At 42.6% G+C, this 18,208-nt stretch overlaps 1 protein-coding gene across 2 annotated transcripts in view; it reads right to left on the reverse strand.

Annotated features, from left to right (window-relative positions):
- Positions 1–18,208, reverse strand: part of NOX4 (NADPH oxidase 4) — a 139,048-nt gene that overhangs the window by 86,153 nt on the left and 34,687 nt on the right. For both annotated transcript variants that reach the window (XM_060686199.2, XM_060686200.2), the window contains exons 7-8: positions 17,330–17,402; positions 14,737–14,817 (exon numbers count right to left, since the gene is read on the reverse strand). In XM_060686199.2, the coding sequence (XP_060542182.2) occupies positions 14,737–14,817; positions 17,330–17,402 (154 nt within the window). The remainder of the gene's footprint in view (positions 1–14,736; positions 14,818–17,329; positions 17,403–18,208) is intronic.

Below are 18,208 nucleotides of genomic sequence, written 5' to 3' on the forward strand. Positions count from 1 at the left end.
AAAGTCTCCTCCAACTCTGCCTCCACCGTGGCCTCTACTGCCAGTCCATGGAGCAGAAAGATTGGAGATTGCTGCTTTATACTATTCTGGATAAATGGCTGTCCAGTCTCTTCTTAAAAATCTCCAGTGTTGGAGCACCCACAACTTCTGGAGGCAAGTCCTCCCATTGGTTAATTGTTCTCACTGTCAGGAAATTTCTCCTTAGTTCTAGGTTGGATGGATCTCTCTTTGGTAAGTTTCCATCTGTTACTTCTTGTCCTGCCTTTGGGTGCTTTGGAGAATAGGTTGACCCTTCTCTTCTCCTCAAATATTGGAAGGTTGCTATTATGTCATCCAGTGGTGGGATTCAACCAGTTTGGGCGAACTGGTGGTTAAATTGCTGGCTGACCCCTCCCCTCCCCGCCCCTTCCAGGAGTCCCCCCCGCCCCGGCGCCTGTTTTCACTCCCAGGAGGCTTCAGAGAGGCCTCCTAGGCCCAAAACGAAGTGTGGGGAGGTTCAGCGCCCCCTTCCCCATGGCCTGTTTCGCTCCCAGGAGGCTGCAGGGAGGCCTACTAGGCCCAAAACTGGCACAGTGAGGGCAGCGCATCCACCCCCTGACCACGCCCATCCAGCCAATTATTAGGGCAGACAACTGGTTGTTAAATTATTTGAATCCCACCACTGATGTGATCCCTACCTCCTTCTCTTCGTTAGATCAGACATACCCAATTCCTGCAACTGTTCATTGTGGTTTTTAGCCTCCAGTCCAGAGGTCTGTTCTCACTGCCATATTTCCGTATCTTTTTGCCCCAGGTTCCTTGAACACACATACTGTACTTGTGAAAAAAACCTATAGGATTCTATTCAGAGGCATCTAGGATGGTTCCGTGTTTGTCGCATCCCAGCAAATCAACTTGGTTGCAGAAGGATCCAAATTAAGAACGAGCAGAGGAGGCAAATGAGGGCAGGGCCACTGAGGGTGAAGAGAACGGAACAAAAGCAATTGAACCAAAGCAATTTCGGATGTGGGTAAAGATCAAGAGTGAATTAAGTTTATGTGCCACCTTTATAAAACTCAGATTGCCACATTCCAGTCTTCTATGTTCAAATTGTTTTCGAATAATAAGCACCAAAGAAGTCAGGACTGTAATAAACAGAATGTAATGAAGGTGAAGATATTTGCTTCTGTAAATACGGCTGCTGGAATATCTGAGCTGATATTTTGATTAATCTAAGTATTAAAATATTGTTATTTTTAAAAAATATAAAAAAGATGTTGAGATTCTGGAAAGAGTGCAGAGAAGAGCTACAAAGATGAAGTGGTGGCAGCGGTGGAAGGCTAAAATATATGAAGATCGGTTGCAGGAATTGGATACATCTAGTCTAGTGAAAACAAGGGAGACGGTGGCTCAGTGGCTAAGACACTGAGCTTGTTGATCGAAAGGTCGGCAGTTCAGTGGTTCGAATCCCTAGTGCCGCATAATGGGGTGAGCTCCCGTTACTTGTCCCAGCTTCTGCCAACCTAGCAGTTCGAAAGCACATAAAAAAATGGAAGTAGAAAAATAGGGACCACCTTTGGTGGGAAGGTAACAGTGTTCCATGAGCCTTTGGCATTTAGTCATGCTGGCCACATGACCATGGAGATGTCTTCGGACAGCACTGGCTCTTCAGCTTTGAAACGGAGATGAGCACTGCCCTCTAGAGTTGGGAACGACTAGCACATATGTGCGAGAGGAACCTTTACCTTTACATTAGAGGCTGAACCCAAAGTTTTTGTTGCTAAGTAACAGTTGTTAAATGAGTTTTACCACATTTTACGACCTTCTTCCCACAGTTGTTAAGTGAATCACTGCCATTGTTATGTTAGTAATACGGTTGTTAAGTGAATCTGGCTTCCCCATTGACTTTGCTTGTCAGAAGGTCGCAAAAGGGGATCACACGACCCCAGGACACGGCCACCATCATAAATGTGAGTCAGTTGCCAAACAGCCAAATGTTTTTCACGTGACCCTGGGATGCTGCAATGACCGTAAGTATATAAAAAAATGGCCCTTACTCACCTTTTCCAGTGCCACTGTAACTTTGAATGGTCACTAAATGAATAGTTGTAAATCCTGAACTACCTGTGCAGTTGTAAGTTGTGACAACCATAAAGTGGGTAGTAAATTCTGCTTTTCAGCAAAAAAAACAAACAACCCATAAATTGTGGTTATGTAACCACAGAACATTGCAACAGATGTAGTAAATGTGGCAGGTTGCTGAGCATCCGAAATGTGATCCCAAGGAGAGGTCAGCCACTGAAACTGGGTATCTTTTGGGAGGGATCCATTGCAACTTTAAACAGTCACTAAATGACCGGTCATAAATCAAGGACTCCTTTTAACTTACAGATTTTTGGTTAAAGATGAAAAGACAGGGAAAGTAATTAAAGAGAGATATTTTTACATTGCAATTTTTTAAAGGAGAATCCCCAGACACCGAAGCAGTAATTATATTCCACTTCAATATCTTCACGAGATAGAAGTTGGGATTAAATAATTTTCACTTCGGCAGTACTTCATTTTCTGTTTAAGAAGAGTTCTTGTATTTACGTGATTCTTCTTCAAATATTAAAAATGATGATTTATACAGGCGAGATGGGGTTTCCCCTCTTAATTATTCCATCCCTAATCTATCTATCTACACAAGAAAGAGCTGAAAGTCAACGGCTACCCTTGGGGGATCTGACTTGCCCAAAAATTTAGATTAGGGCTGGAAAGAGACATTTCTCCTGTGCTTCTTCCTTCGGACTCTTGTCGTGTAATCTGAGGTTATCTGATTATCATTCGTGACCTTCCCAGATGGCTTTTAACAGGCGAGGTCATTGGGAGATGTGGGATTCGCTTAACAAAGTGTGATTCAGTTAACAATTGCAGTGATCCACTTAACACTTAAAAAGGATCATTGAATTAGGTGCAACTCACTTAACAACTGCCTTGCTTTGCAAAAAAAAAAAAAAATTCTGGGTCCAATTGTAGTTATAAATCAAGGATTACCTGTAACTTCTTCCAAAGAAGAGAATTGGAGGGAAAGGATCGAATAGGATAGCCTTAAATTTAGTCAGTTACAAGGTGGAGAAAGGGAGGTTAGATATACCTCACAAGCACCTAGCACCTGCAAGATTGGCAAAAATCTATCCGAATGTAAGTCCTAAATGTTGGAAGTGTGGACATCACCAAGGTACCTTCTTTCATATGTGGTGGTCATATCCCGAAGCGAAGAGATATTGGAGTAAAATACAAAATTGGCTACAAGAATTCATTAATAATAAAATCGAACTGATTCCAGAAACTTTTCTCCTGGGAGTACTAAAGACTAAATATGATAAAAAAAAACAGGATATTTAATCATACACAAACCCACAGCAGCAAGAATAACATATGCACAATATTCGAAAGGAAACACTATACCACCAAAGGAATTATTCAGAAAATATTTGAGTGTGCTGAAATGAATAAATTAACATTAGAACTAAATGAAAAAGAGGATTCAGAATACTATACAGTGTGGGATAATTGGTACAGGTGGATTGATAACCGAATTAAAAATAGATAAAAATTAGTATAAAGTTTAAGATATACATACATACATACATACATACATACATACATACATACATACATACATATACTGGGAGTTATAGAATATATAGGAAAAATTAATCTAACCTGTGGGAAAAGTAACACTGTCTGATCAATTATGTATCAGAATTATGGAAAACGGAAAAAACTACAATAAAAATATTTTTTTAAAAAAAAGAAATACCTCACAAGCACACCTTTCTCTCCAGTTGGCTACACTCAGTGGTGGGATTCAGCCAGTTCAGGCCGGTTCAGGCAAACCAGCTGGCTGGCTCCGCCCCTTTCTGCCCCGCCTCTTCCAGGAGTCCCCATGCGTCCCATTGTGGCTCCCAGGAGGCTTCAGGGAGGCCTCTTAGGCCCAAAACGTGCCATGGAGGGGTGGTGCACCCCCCCATGGCCTGTTTTTGCTCCCTGGGGGGTGCAGGCAGCCGAGTACTGCCTATCATACCCCCTGGCCATGCCCCCCCCAGCTGGTCATTAGGGCAGAGAACCAGTTGTTAAATTATTTGAATCCCACCACTGGCTACACTGTCTTGATGTCCTTCAACTTCTACCATGCTGATATTTTCAGGAGGCAAGCTCCTGTTACTAAAAATAAGGAGCAATGGTTGTAGAACTGTCTGGAAGTTAAGTCAAAGCAACTGGACTTCTTTTCTTTTTGGGATGAAATGTAGCTTTACTTATCCAAATAGCTTCTTCAGTCTGAGTTCAGACTAAAGAAGCTACTTGGATAAGCAGCCAAATGTTTCAACCCCCGAAAAAGAAAAGAAGTCAGGTTGCCGTGACTCAACTTCCTGACAACTCAATCCTGATGATTGAGAATCTTCATCAATGGGTTGAGTAAGGCAAAAGTGAGGAGAAAAAGGAAGGAAGGAAGGAAGGAAGGAAGGAGGGAGGGAGGGAGGGAGGGAGGGAGGGAAGGAAGGAAGGAAGGAAGGCAGGCAGACAGAAGTGAGAAGGAGGGAGAAAGAGAAAGAATTGAGAGGGATGGAGAAAGAGGAAGGAAGGAAGGAAGGAAGGAAGGAAGGAAGGAAGGAAGGAAGGAAGGAAGGAAGATAAGGAAGAAAAGAAGGGGAAAAGCAGAATTGAGAGGGATGGAGAAAGAGGAAGGAAGGAAGGAAGAAGGAAGGAAAGAAGATAAGGAAGGAAGGAAAGAAGATAAGGAACGAAAGGAGGAGAAAGGAGGAAGGAAGGAAGGAAGGAAGGAAGGAAGGAAGGAAGGAAGGAGAAAGGCAGAAGTGAGAAGGAGTGAGAAAGAGAAAGGAAGGAAATAAAATAAGAAAAGAAAGGAGGAAGGAAGGAAGGAAGGAAGGAAGGAAGGAAGGAAAGAAGATAAGGAAGGAAGGAAAGAAGATAAGGAATGAAAGGAGGAGAAAGGAGGAAGGAAGGAAGGAAGGAGAAAGGCAGAAGTGAAAAGGAGAGAAAAAGAGAAAGGAAGGAAAGAAGATAAGGAAAGAAAGGAGGAAGGAAGGAAGGAAGGAAGAAAGGAAGGAGAAAGGCAGAAGTGAGAAGGAGGGAGAAAGAGAAAGAAAGGAAATAAGATAAGGAAAGAAAGGAGGAAGGAAGGAAGGAAGGAAGGAAGGAAGGAAGGAAGGAAGGAAGGAAAGAAGATAAGGAAGGAAGGAAAGAAGATAAGGAACGAAAGGAGGAGAAAGGAGGAAGGAAGGAAGGAAGGAAGGAAGGAAGGAAGGAAGGAAGGAAGGAAGGAAGGAAGGAGAAAGGCAGAAGTGAGAAGGAGGGAGAAAGAGAAAGGAAGGAAAGAAGATAAGGAAAGAAAGGAGGAAGGAAGGAAGGAAGGAAGGAAGGAAGGAAGGAAGGAAGGAAGGAAGGAAGGAAGGAAAGAAAGAAAGAAAGAAAGAAAGAAAGAAAGAAAGAAAGAAAGAAAGAAAGAAAGAAAGAAAGAAAGAAAGAAAAGAAAAAGAAAGAAAGAAAGAAAGAAGTCAGGTTGCTATGACTCAACTTCTAGACAATTCAATCCCCATGACTGAGAATCTTCATCAATGGGTTGATAAAGGCTGAAGTGAGGGGAAGGAAGGAAGGAAGGAAGGAAGGAAGGAAGGAAGGAAGGAAGGAAGGAAGGAAGGAAGGAAGGAAGGAAGATAAGGAAGAAAAGAAGGGGAAAAGCAGAATTGAGAGGGATGGAGAAAGAGGAAGGAAGGAAGGAAGAAGGAAGGAAAGAAGATAAGGAAGGAAGGAAAGAAGATAAGGAACGAAAGGAGGAGAAAGGAGGAAGGAAGGAAGGAAGGAAGGAAGGAAGGAAGGAAGGAAGGAAGGAAGGAAGGAGAAAGGCAGAAGTGAGAAGGAGTGAGAAAGAGAAAGGAAGGAAATAAAATAAGAAAAGAAAGGAGGAAGGAAGGAAGGAAGGAAGGAAAGAAGATAAGGAAGGAAGGAAAGAAGATAAGGAATGAAAGGAGGAGAAAGGAGGAAGGAAGGAAGGAAGGAGAAAGGCAGAAGTGAAAAGGAGAGAGAAAGAGAAAGGAAGGAAAGAAGATAAGGAAAGAAAGGAGGAAGGAAGGAAGGAAGGAAGAAAGGAAGGAGAAAGGCAGAAGTGAGAAGGAGGGAGAAAGAGAAAGAAAGGAAATAAGATAAGGAAAGAAAGGAGGAAGGAAGGAAGGAAGGAAGGAAGGAAGGAAGGAAGGAAGGAAGGAAGGAAGGAAAGAAGATAAGGAAGGAAGGAAAGAAGATAAGGAACGAAAGGAGGAGAAAGGAGGAAGGAAGGAAGGAAGGAAGGAGAAAGGCAGAAGTGAGAAGGAGGGAGAAAGAGAAAGGAAGGAAAGAAGATAAGGAAAGAAAGGAGGAAGGAAGGAAGGAAGGAAGGAAGGAAGGAAGGAAGGAAGGAAGGAAGGAAGGAAGGAAGACCGAATCTCTCCTGCAGAGATTAGCATTTTTAGAACCTAAAAAGGACCACATTTGGAAAAGAGAGGTGTTTGTTTAAGACACTTTCTCCTGAGAGAGAAACATTACACTAGATCTTTTTATCACTGTCTTGAATCTTTGCCAATGTACACAATCCATTATTGCAATGTTAGAAATCCACAAAGCCCTTGACAGAAGTGGTGCTCCATTATTCACTTCCAAGCCCTTGGCCTGTCTCAAGAGAGAACACCTAAAATAAAAAAGAACGGGTATCTATTTTTCATTCAGAGTTGAAATATCTTCCCCAATTATACAGTCCCATTCAGAAACCCCAAACAGAGCTGGAATGGAGATTTGGGGTTAGGCGAAAGGAAGATTTTGAGGGGTAGAGAATAAACTTTCCACTGTATTTTCTGAAAAATACCCATATTTGGAATCACCTATTGAAGGGAGGAAGTCGGCCCTTGCGAACCAGGAAGGAGTAAACAAACCACTAAGTTCAAGGGAAGGAGAAGTTTCAGAAAAGATTACAAATTGTCCTCAATTTATGACCAGTCACTTAGTGACTGTTCAAAGTTACCAGGGCCATACCTTAGAGCAGGGGTGTCAAACTCAATTTCATTAAGGGATGCGTTAGAATTGTGTTTGATCTTGTAGGGCCGGGAGGGGAGAAGGGGGACATGGCCAGGTGTGTGTGGCTGGGGGTGCGTGGTCATGGTGGGTGTTTGACAAAGGTCCAAGCCAAAAATGGGCCACTCAGAGGCCTCGTGGGGCCTCCGTGCGGCCTGTTTTCGGCCAACAGAGTGCTGCTGGAGGCCCATTTTGGCTGTAAGAGGCACCTTTGATATTTCTGAGCTGGCCCCGTGGACTAAATTTAAGCGGCCTGGGGGCCGGATCCGGGTCGCGGGCCTTGAGTTTGACACCCATGCCTTAGAGTTACTTAGGACCCAGACTGTAAGTTATGATAGTCATTCCCCCATTGTCTTCCCATAATCCAACTTCTGGCACTTGGCAACAAAGCTACACTTACTCCTTGTTGCAATGACCAGAGGCAGAATACAGTTAATCTCCAATTTACAACAGTTTGTTTAGTGACCATTCAAAGTCACAGAGGTACTGATAATAGTGCTTTATGACCGTTTTTCTCACTTATGACCATTGCAGCATCCCCATGGTTATGTGATTTACATTCAGATACTTGACAACTGGTTCATATTTATAATCAAACGACGCTATAGGGCACTGCACATCAGAACAACTAGACACAAGGACAGTTCCCCCCCATGTCATCACTTTGTTAAACAACTAATTCCAACAACACTGTCAAACTATCTAGAAAAGGCAGTATTGCCAACATTATTCTCATCTTCCTTATTACCTAATTCCTTATCTTCTTATGACTTGCTTGTATCTTACCATTTATATTGTTTACTTAATATCCTAGTATGATTTATGTTGATTGCTTATTTAGTATCCATGACCATCACTAAGTGTTGTATCTAATGTTTTATGATGAATGTATTTTTACAATGACTATGATAATGATCTATCACTATTGTTGTATGTGCACTGAGACCTTGTGCACCGGAGACAAATTCCTTGTGTGTCTAATCACACTTGACCAAAAAAATAATTCTAATTCGAGTTCTAATTCTAATTTGTCAGAGAACATTCATGAACTGGAATAGAAGCATGGTAACAAGGTCAGCCAATGAATAGGCATAGCAACTAAATCAGCCAACTGGGAGCTGAGACAGACTGGAGCCAGGGAGTATCTTAGTCTGCAGCTTCTGAGTTTGTGCAGAGAAACTGAAACCAGTGTGTGAACTTGTCTGCTCTGCTGAAATGAAACTAATTGTTCTCTCCTGCCTTGTGTTTTGCCTGTTGAAAGAATCAACTATTGGTATTGTAAAATTTACTTAATGTATTATTGTGTATATAAAGAGAAGTTAATGAATCCTTCTGCATCGGTCTACCTGTGTTTGCTTCTGGATTTAATTTCTGCAACAAACTCTGATATAATTCTAATTAATTCTAATTCTGGTTGCCGTGCCCCAGGGTCACATGATCATATTTTGCGATCTTCTGACAAGCAAAGTCAATGGGGAAGCCAAGTTCACTTAACCACCATGATACTAATTTAGCAACATTTGGATGCTTGATAACTGACTCATATTCATGACAGTTGTAGTGTCCTGGAGTTATGTCATCCCCTTTTGCAACCTTCCGACAAGCGAAGTCAATAAGGAAACCAGAGTCAGTTAACAACCATGTTACTAATTTAGCAACCACAGTGATTCACTTAACAAATGTAGCAATAAAAATCCTAAAATGGAACAAAACGGACTTAACTCATTTCTCATTTAGCAACATAAACTTTGCGCTCAGTCTACAGGGTGCAAATCAAGTCAGCTAAAAGCCCTGTTTTAGCTCAGGTGTGTGGAGAAAAGTTCTTTACCGGGTGGAAAAAAGAAAGCCAAATACACAACGTTTTGTACGTAACAAGAATGATACAATTTGCCATATGCTCTCTCTCTCTCGTGTATCTACCTCAATCTTGTTGGTTAAGTGGGAGTGAAGAGATTTAACAGGTACAAGGACCGCGAATGCTCCATCCTTTGACATTTTTTTTCTTTGTTTGGGAACAAGGACCTGGTGGCTCAGCAGACTGATAGCATTGTGATTAACACCAGCTGTCTGCACTTACTGTAAGTTCAAATCTCACCAGGCTCAAGGTTGACTCAGCCTTCCATCCTTTCTAAGGTAGGTAAATTGAGGACCCAGTTTGTGGGGGCAATAAGATGACTTTGTATAAATATACAAAAGTATGAAGGCTATTGCTTAATGCATTGTAAGCTGCCCTGAGTCTCCGGAGAAGGGCAGCATATAAATCAATTTTTAAAAAAAAATGTCAGGAAAGGTTATTCAAACATTTTGTCTTTACAATTGTTTTTCTAGCCCACATAGCAACTACGAAGAGATGACAATATATATTGTCTCTTCTCTTGTCTATGTATCAAATCACTTTTTTGAAAAGCGCCTGTCATCCTTTAAAAAAAAAGAAATAGGAGGCACATAGGAAAATGGTAATAGGTACATCAGAGTGGCCTTGTGTGGGCTCAGAAGCTCCACGGGGTCACCCCTTGTTAGTACTTGCTAGAGGTCTCAAAAACTGCTAGGATTGAAGATTTGAGTGGGAAGTTAAAAATCATCAAGGAAGAAAGTAATGGGAAGTCACATGGATCATTCAGCTACTAGACTAGTATTCATGGAATCACAGGGTTGGAAGCAGAGGTGGTATTCAGCCGGTTCGGAACAGTTCGCCTGAACTGGTAGCGGAAATCGCGGGTGGGCCCGCCCACGCGCTCTGGCTCTATGCCATCCTATTTAGGCATGTTTTTGAGACTGCCGCATGAGGTGCGCGCATGAGCAAGGCGTAGGTGTGGAAGGCAGGTACGTGCACGAACCGGGCAAGCGTGCACACGAAGCGAACATGTGCGCGCAAGGCGAACCAGTAGTAACCTAATGTGAAACCCACCACTGGTTGGAAGGATCTTGGAGATCTTCTAATCCAGGAGTCTCCAACCTTGGCAACTTTAAGCCTGGAGGACTTCAACTTCTAGAATTCCCCAGCCACCTGGCTGGGGAATTCTGGGAGTTGAAGTCCTCCAGGCTTAAAGTTGCCTAGGTTGGAGACCCCTGTTCTAGTCCAAGGCAGGAGACCTCATACCATGTCAGACAAAAGGTTGTCCAATCTTTTCTTGAAAGCCTACAGTGACAGAGCACCCAGGAGGCAAGCTGTTTCATTGCTTAATGTCAGGAAATTCCTCTTTATTTCCAGTTGGAGCTCCCTCTGCTGAGCTTCCTCTCATTGATTCTTGTCCTATCCACTATGCTATGGAGAATACATCAATGTCCTCTTTCATGTGGCAACCCTTCAAGTGTTGAAGCATTGTAAGCCACCCAGAGTTGCTCTTGACAACGAGCATGTAAATTTAATACATATCATATTTTTCGGACTATAAGATGCACTTTTCCCCTCCTTAAAAGTGGGTGAAAATTTCGGTGCATCTTATAGACTGAATAAGGGCCCAGTTTTAGGCTCCCGAACCTTCCACATGTCGCATGGAAAAAAATAGTTTTTGCCCTCCCCGGCCCCCAGAAGCACTCTGCAGTGCTCTACACAGCGCGTTTTCACAAAAAATGGGCCTGTTTTTGGGCTCCCGAACCATCCGTGCATTGTGTTTTTGCCCACCCTGACCCCCAGAAGCACTCTGCAGGCCAAAAATTGGTGTGTTTTTGGCAAAAACTGGACACGCGGAGGGTTTGGGAGGCCAAAAATGGGCCTGTTTTTGGCCTGCAAAGTGCTTCTGGGGACTGGGGAGGGCAAAAACTATTTTTTCCCACGTTTTCTTCCTCTAAATCTAAGTGCATCTTATAGTCCAGTGCGTCTTATAGTCCGAAAAATACAGTAAGTGAAATAAACTGGAAGAATGCAATCATACCAACCCTAGTCCTTGTTAGACTAGACATACCTAGTTCCCTCAATTGTTCATCTAACAGTTTAGTCTCCAGACCTGTTATCATCTTTGTTGCTCTTCTCTGTACTCTTTCAGTACAGCTGAAACTTCAGCATTCTTTTTTGTATTGTGTTCACATGGAAAACAAATCAAATGCTTAAGAACCAATCCACTGTGCAATGGATATGCATGCTCATATAAGTAGCTGTGTCCCTTGATATTGACAGGAGTTCCCTTTCAGACAACACTGGGGTCTAATAAGTCAACAAATAACTGGGCATGAACAAACACATTTTAGGTAAAGGTTCCCCTTGCACATATGTGCTAGTCGTTCCCAACTCTAGGGGGCGATGCTCATCTCCATTTCAAAGCCAGAGAGCCAGCGCTCTCCAAAGACTCAATGCCAAAGGCGCACGGAACGCTGTTACCTTCCCACCAAAGGTGGTCCCTATTTTTCTACTTGCATTTTTTAACTGCTTTCGAGCTGCTAAATTGGCAGAATCTGGGACAAGTCACGGAAGCTCACCCTGTTATGCGGCACTAGGGATTCGAACCACTGAACTGCCTATCTTTCGATCGACACGCTCAACATCTTAACCACTGAGCCACCACGTCCCTTGATAAAGCACACTTTACACACCTATAAAAACCTGTCCAAAATTTTCAGCATGCCACAACACATACCAAAATGGACTCAAAGTTGTGAATGTGTAAGGCTTTCCATAAAGGTCACTATACATATTTCCAAACTATGGATATTTGCAATTGCAGATAATGAGATTGCAAATAATAAGAGCTGCCAGAATGTGGGTGTATATACACTTTCCTAAAGTAACACTACAAAGAAAGAGCAGGGCTAAGGGGGGAAAAATAACTGAATTAATAACTGGCAATTAGAATTAATTGCCTGTAAAATGAGATGACCCATTTTGAAAAATAGTTATTTCCCCATCTGCATATACTAATCATTTTCCTTCTCTGATATACACACACATACGAGCAGCACACAAATATTTCAGCAGCAAATACAAAAATAGAAAAAGGATGGAGACTGAAGGAGGATGGAAAGAGGAACGGAAAGAGGAACAGAAGGGAGGAGCCAAACTTCATTGAAATAAAGCAAAAGGGAAGAATCATTTTTCGGGAGAGAAAAGAGAAGGGGAATAAGGAAACCCATATTTTTAGGATAACAAAGGGTTAAGAGATTCTCCGTAGTTTCTCCCTAGTTTCCTACGATCTGCTTGAGCAGGGGGCTGGACTAGTAGACCTCCAAAGTCCCTTCCAGCTCTAGTCTGATTCTGATTCTGAAATCTCCTGACAAACACCCCTCTCAAGCAACAGTTGGTCTTCAAAGATGCCCACTTTTGCAGCAAAATATCAGCAGTCATTTGTTCGTTCCTTTATATCCAATAATTCTTATTCTTGTCTTACCAGACCATCCTTTCTCAATTTATTTGATCAATCTTTGGATGAGAAGTTTTGTCCTCCTATCAGATGGATAAGCACAGATAATCCTCAATTTACAACCACAACTGAGCCCCAAATTTCAGTTGCTCAGCGAGACAGTTGTTCAGCAAGTTTTGCCCCATTTGACGCCCTTTTTGGCCACAGTGGTTAAGAGAATCACTGCAGTTGTTAAGTCAGTAACATCGTTGCTAAGTGAATTGGGCTACCCCACTGACTGTTGTGGCCCATATGCGGCCTGTGCGGCTGGTGGCTGATTCGGACAGCGAGGAGGCTGGTGTGGTGCTGCGCCAGCAGCCTGTGCAGCTGGCACTTGAGTTGGACAGCGAGGAGGCTGGAGAAGATGTGGTGCCAGAGGCGGGGATTCAGCCAGGGCCTTCAGAACCTCCAGAAGCTCCCATAAGTGAAGAGGACGAAGAGGAGGAGCTTCTTCTCAATGCACGGGCGCGCAGAGCTGCCAAAAGGCAGGAGTGGCTCTTCAGGAGGAGGTCTCCTCGAGAGTAAGGCTTGAGGCTAATTGGCCACTCCCTTAGCCTATTTAAGGAGGAACGCCAACTGAAGCAATTTGCAGGGAACAACTTTGTTCACTCTCCTTCGTGCCTTGATCTTAGTTCTCTGCAAATTGCTTCTGGGCTTTCTGCCAACCATAGTAAGATTAAGATTGTTCATTCTTTGGATTCTTGCAGGCTGTTAAGAAAGTTAATTAACAGCCTTTGTGTGAAAAAAAAACTGATTTTATTTTAGTAAACTAAGGTTTGACAAGACTTTGTGTGTGCTGCGTTCTTTGGGGTCCGTAGCTGGGGCAGAACACTGACTTTGCTTGTCAGGAGGTCACAAAGGAGGATCACATGATCCCGGGACCCTGCAACCGTCATAAATACGAGTCAGTTGCCAAGTGTCTGAATTTTGATCACATGATCATGTGGGTACTGCAAAAGTTGTGGGTGTGAAAAACAACCGTAAGTCACTGTTGTAACTTCAAATGGTCACTGATCGAACTCTTGTAAGTCGAGGACTATCTGTATGCTTGTATGTCCTGAATGCCCCCTTAAAAATAAGTCAACAGAATAATATCCTGACATTTAAAAAAGAAGACAAGGAAACGATATCCCAGGGGTGTCAAACTTGGTTCCATTGCAGGCCATATCAGGATTTTGTTTGCCCTTAGAAAGCAGGGGTGGGTGTGGCCTGGTCATCATAGCTAATTGGGTGGGCGTGGCCAGGGTGGGATGGGGACGGGGATGAGGTGGCATGGGCCAGTCCCTCATCGTCTCTGGGACAGCCCTGCGGGACAATTCTGGGCCAATCACGGGCCGGATCTGGCCTGTGGGCCGTGTGTTTAACACATCTGCAATAGCCTGACAGTTTTCATCCCAATTCATCTGCAAGCATTAGGGGTCACCAATCTTTCGGACCTCAGGGACCACTAAAGTCATAATTTTAAATCCTGCGGATCACTAATATGATCTGCCTAATGACCAGCTGGGTGGGCGTGGCTAGGTGGCCATGTGACTGGGTAGGCATGGCCAACTCAATGTCACTCATGCCAAGGGGCGCCTCACCAGCCTCTACTCACCCCTCCCCTCCCAGCCACTCCTCCCCTCCCTGCCCAGACTCCTTAGGGCCTCAACAGGAAGCAGTTGTTGGAGCTAAGCAGCCACCACGAGAAAGAATTGGCAAAACAGCTGGCTCAGTTCAAATTAGATCTGGCAGAGAAGGAGGCTCAGCAGAAGCACCTCACTCAGGACTAGGAGCATAGGCTTTCCAAGCAGAGGGAAGACCTGTGGGAGTGCAAGGCCAGGTACAGGCGCTTGGAGGCTCAGCGGGCTGAGATGGTCAGCCAGTTCCAGGCCATGATGCAGTCCCACTGGAACAAGGCCCTTCAGCTCTTCGCCACCAGCAGCACTTCCCTTCAGCTTTCGCCCAAAGCCCCACACCAGGAGGCTGAAGCAGACCCCAAGTCGGAATTTCTGTCCACCTGTGACCCACACAAAAAGACCCCGAAGGGGGAGACTTCTGCAGCAACACAAACGTTTATTGCACATATCTGTCCCAGGGGCCATAGTTTGAGGACCCCTGATTTACTGCAATATAAAAAATGCAAATAATTTTTCTACGGACCACCAAAATTTTCTCGCGGACCATGAGTAGTCCACAGACCACCAGTTAGTGACCTCTGTGCTAGATAACTGTGACTGAATGACCCTGTTTTGGAACTGTAGTTTTGCCAAACCTTACACCGACAACACAAGATCTTGATATGACATACTTGCGTTCCTTCCACAGAAGCACTTACCTAGAAACATGCAGTATCAGCAGCAAGTAGAAGACAAAAAAGAGGTTGTGGGTATACCAAAATATGTCATAATCTGAAACCCTGCAAAGTCCAAAAAAGAACAGATAAATTACCAGGCAATCAAAGAATTTTTCATTGTTATGTTCTCAAGCGCTGAGTAGGCCAAAATTTAATTACTCAAACCTGGATTAATTCCAGAGAATTGGTTGTTTGTTTTTTTTTATTTTCTTTCTGAAAGAAAGGCGTTTTAAAGAAAATACATGGTTGTTTACCCCCGGAGTATTTTGTGCAAAAGAAGATTTTTTTTTCTAAAAGACGAAGGGTGAGGAAAAGTGAAAAACGAGGAAGAAATGACAACTCTTTTCAAATACTTAATTGGATGTTAACACAGAAATGTGTCAAGGTCTGTCCTCCATCATTTTAGAGTGCAGGATGTGGAATAATGGATATAAGAATAATGGATTTTAGTTACAGGAAAGGCAGATACCGAATGAATGTTAGAAGACATTTCTTAACAGTAAGAGCCATTTGACAAGGCAATCAATTATCTTGAGAAATGGTGAACTTCTCTTTCAATTAGAATTTGGAAAGTTATATTTTGGGAGCGGTTTAATTATGGATTCCTGTACTGAGCAAGTAGTTGATGTTGAGACTTTGGGGGAAAAAAGTGCAAAGAAGAGCAACTAAGACGATTAAAGGCCCGGAGACTAAAACATTTGAAAAATGGTTGCAGGATTTGGGTTTGGCTAGTCTAGAGGCTAAAGCTATAATTTTCCCAGTTGCAATGTATGGCTGTGAAAGTTAGACCATAAGGAAGGCTGAGAAGGCCAAAGAATTGAGGCCTTTGAACTCTGGTGCTGGAGAAGATTCCTGCGAGTCCCTTGGACTGCAAGGCGATCAAACCGGTCAGTCCTAGAGGAGATCAACCCTGACTGCTCCTTAGAAGGCCAGATCCTGAAGAGGAAACTCAAATGCTTTGGCCACCTAATGAGAAGGAAGGACTGGAGAAGTGCCTAATGCTGGGAACGATTGAGGGCAAAAGAAGAACGGGACAGACAGAGAACGAGGTGGCTGGATGGAGTCACGGAAGCAGTCTGCATGAGCTTAGATGGATCCAGAGGATGGTAGAGGACAGGAAGGCCTGGAGGAACATTGTCCATGGGGTCGCGATGGGTCGGACACGACTTCGCAACTAACAACAACAAGTCTAGAGAAAAGAAGCAATGGGGCGGGGGGACTTCGTTGGAAGCCAGCTGGGATGGTTGTAAATCATGATCATGTGACCCTGATATGTTGCAACCATCATAATACATGCCAGTTGCTGAACATCCAAATGTTGATCATGCGACTATGGGGATACTGAGAAAATCACGTGAAAACCAGTTCACTTTTTTTCACAGCTGTTATAACTTCGAACACTGCTGTTCTAATGTCGAACAGTTGTTAAATGAATGCTCGTAAGTCAAGAACTATATACTGGCTGGGGGATTTTAAAGTTCTTTAAAATCTCTTAAAGTTGATGTGATTGAGTAACCCTCCTCTGGAGCACTACAGAGGTTGAAAAGGAATCTGAGGCGCCCAGTCTCAAAAAACTGCATGCCATTTGCATCTGAATATTTTGTTTTAGTTCCTTTCCTACATTTATGCACTGTATGATGGAAACCAAAATAGGCAGAGTAATTATTATAATCCTTGCATTCAGTTTCAGTTCTATTCCTTAGCGTTTTCTTTTGCTTTGATTACACCCCAAAAGCTCTTTTTAGCAGCTGTTGGCATTCCTTGACATTCCTAGCTTATCCAGTTTCATTTTCCTGACAATGGGAAACTCTGAGGTCCCTTTAAAAATTCATTGTGGTGATATGTTCTTCCATCTATTTCTCCCATGCATCTTCTCACATTGTTTTATGCGCACCCATACCAGCTTTTATTAAAAAAAAAAAAAAAAAACCTTCATCCTTTTTCCTCAGGCAACAATATTTTACCTCAGTGTTTCCCAACCTTGGCTATTTGAAGATTTCAACTCCCAGAATTCCCTAGCTAGGCATTCTGGGAGTTGAAATCCACACATCTTCAAGTGGCCAAGAAAGGGTAGCTAGAATTGTATTTGCACAAAACCGGAAAAGTGAAGAGATCCCTACAGAGGAGAATATGATAAGGAAAATATTAGAATGTGCAGAAATGAATAGATTAATACTGGCAATTAAAGAGAAAGAACAAACTGATTATTATGCGATATGGGAAACATTCGATGGACAGAGGATAAATATGAAAAAATTAGAAATAAAAGTAGATGAGTAAAATATAGAAAATAGTTAATAGAGTTAAGCAAACTAAAAAGAGGATGTAAAGTATCAGATATTTAATGTATTGGTATTAAGCTAAGAATAAATTAAATAATGAATATGATTGTAAATTTTAACTGTTATTGCACAAACATTGGTACGCAGATGATACACTGTTTAATGGAAGATGGATTATTTGTACTAAAATAAAAAATGGGGGGAAAAATGAAAAAAATAAAGGGTAGCTTGTTTATACCAAATCCATGAATAGTTAAACCAATGCTTCATATAGTGGTCAGACTGAATCTTACCTAATGGCATAAGTGGATGCGGTAGACATGAGGAACAAGATTAGCACCATAAGGACACCGGTTAATCCAGGAACTGAAACAAAAGCAAAACAGAATGGCTATAAATTGTATTTTAAAACTGTACTTTTCTCTTGGCACTACTATAAAAAATTACAGTGGTTAAAGCCAGATGTTTTAGACAAGATCAGTTAGCTCTCTTTGATTTTAATGGATTTATTTGAAATATGACTACTTGGAGTGGTGCGGTGGCCAAAAGGTGGAGTTCTCGCCTCACAATCAGGAAGCTGTGTGTTTGATCCTATGTAGAGGCAGATATTTCTCTCTCTGGGCACAATGAGAATATATCTGCTGAACAAAACTCCGCATTGGTGACAGGAAAGGCATCCGGCCAATAAAACATTCTGCTAGCTCCATTCAGTTTCCCAGACTCCACCCCACAAGGGATTATGGGGTTGTTAAAAGATGATGATGTTTTGAAATATGACTACTTCTGGATACGCTGAGTACAATTTTAAACATCCCATTCATCAGAGCACATGAGAAAAGGGAAAGAATGATAAACCTCCGAAAGGAAAATTAATTACAGGTAGTTCTTGACTTACGAACACATTTGACCCCAAAATTTTTATTGCCAAGCGAGACAGTTGTTAAGTGAATTTGGGGCATTTTACGACCTTTCTTGCCACGGTGGTTAAGTGAATCACTGCAATTAGTAACATGGTTGTTAAGTGAATCCGCCTTTCCCATTAATTTTGTTTCTCTGAAGGTTGCTGAAGGTGATGACATAATTTTGGGACATTGCAACTGTCATAGTCTATAGAGATTTTCAGTCATCCAGGTCATGGTTGTCCCAAAAGTGCTTTTTCAGGAGGCAACTGG

This window comes from Pantherophis guttatus, chromosome 5, assembly GCF_059756535.1.
Source record: "Pantherophis guttatus breed Tessera chromosome 5, ASM5975653v1, whole genome shotgun sequence".
Taxonomy (NCBI): Eukaryota; Metazoa; Chordata; class Lepidosauria; order Squamata; family Colubridae; genus Pantherophis; species Pantherophis guttatus.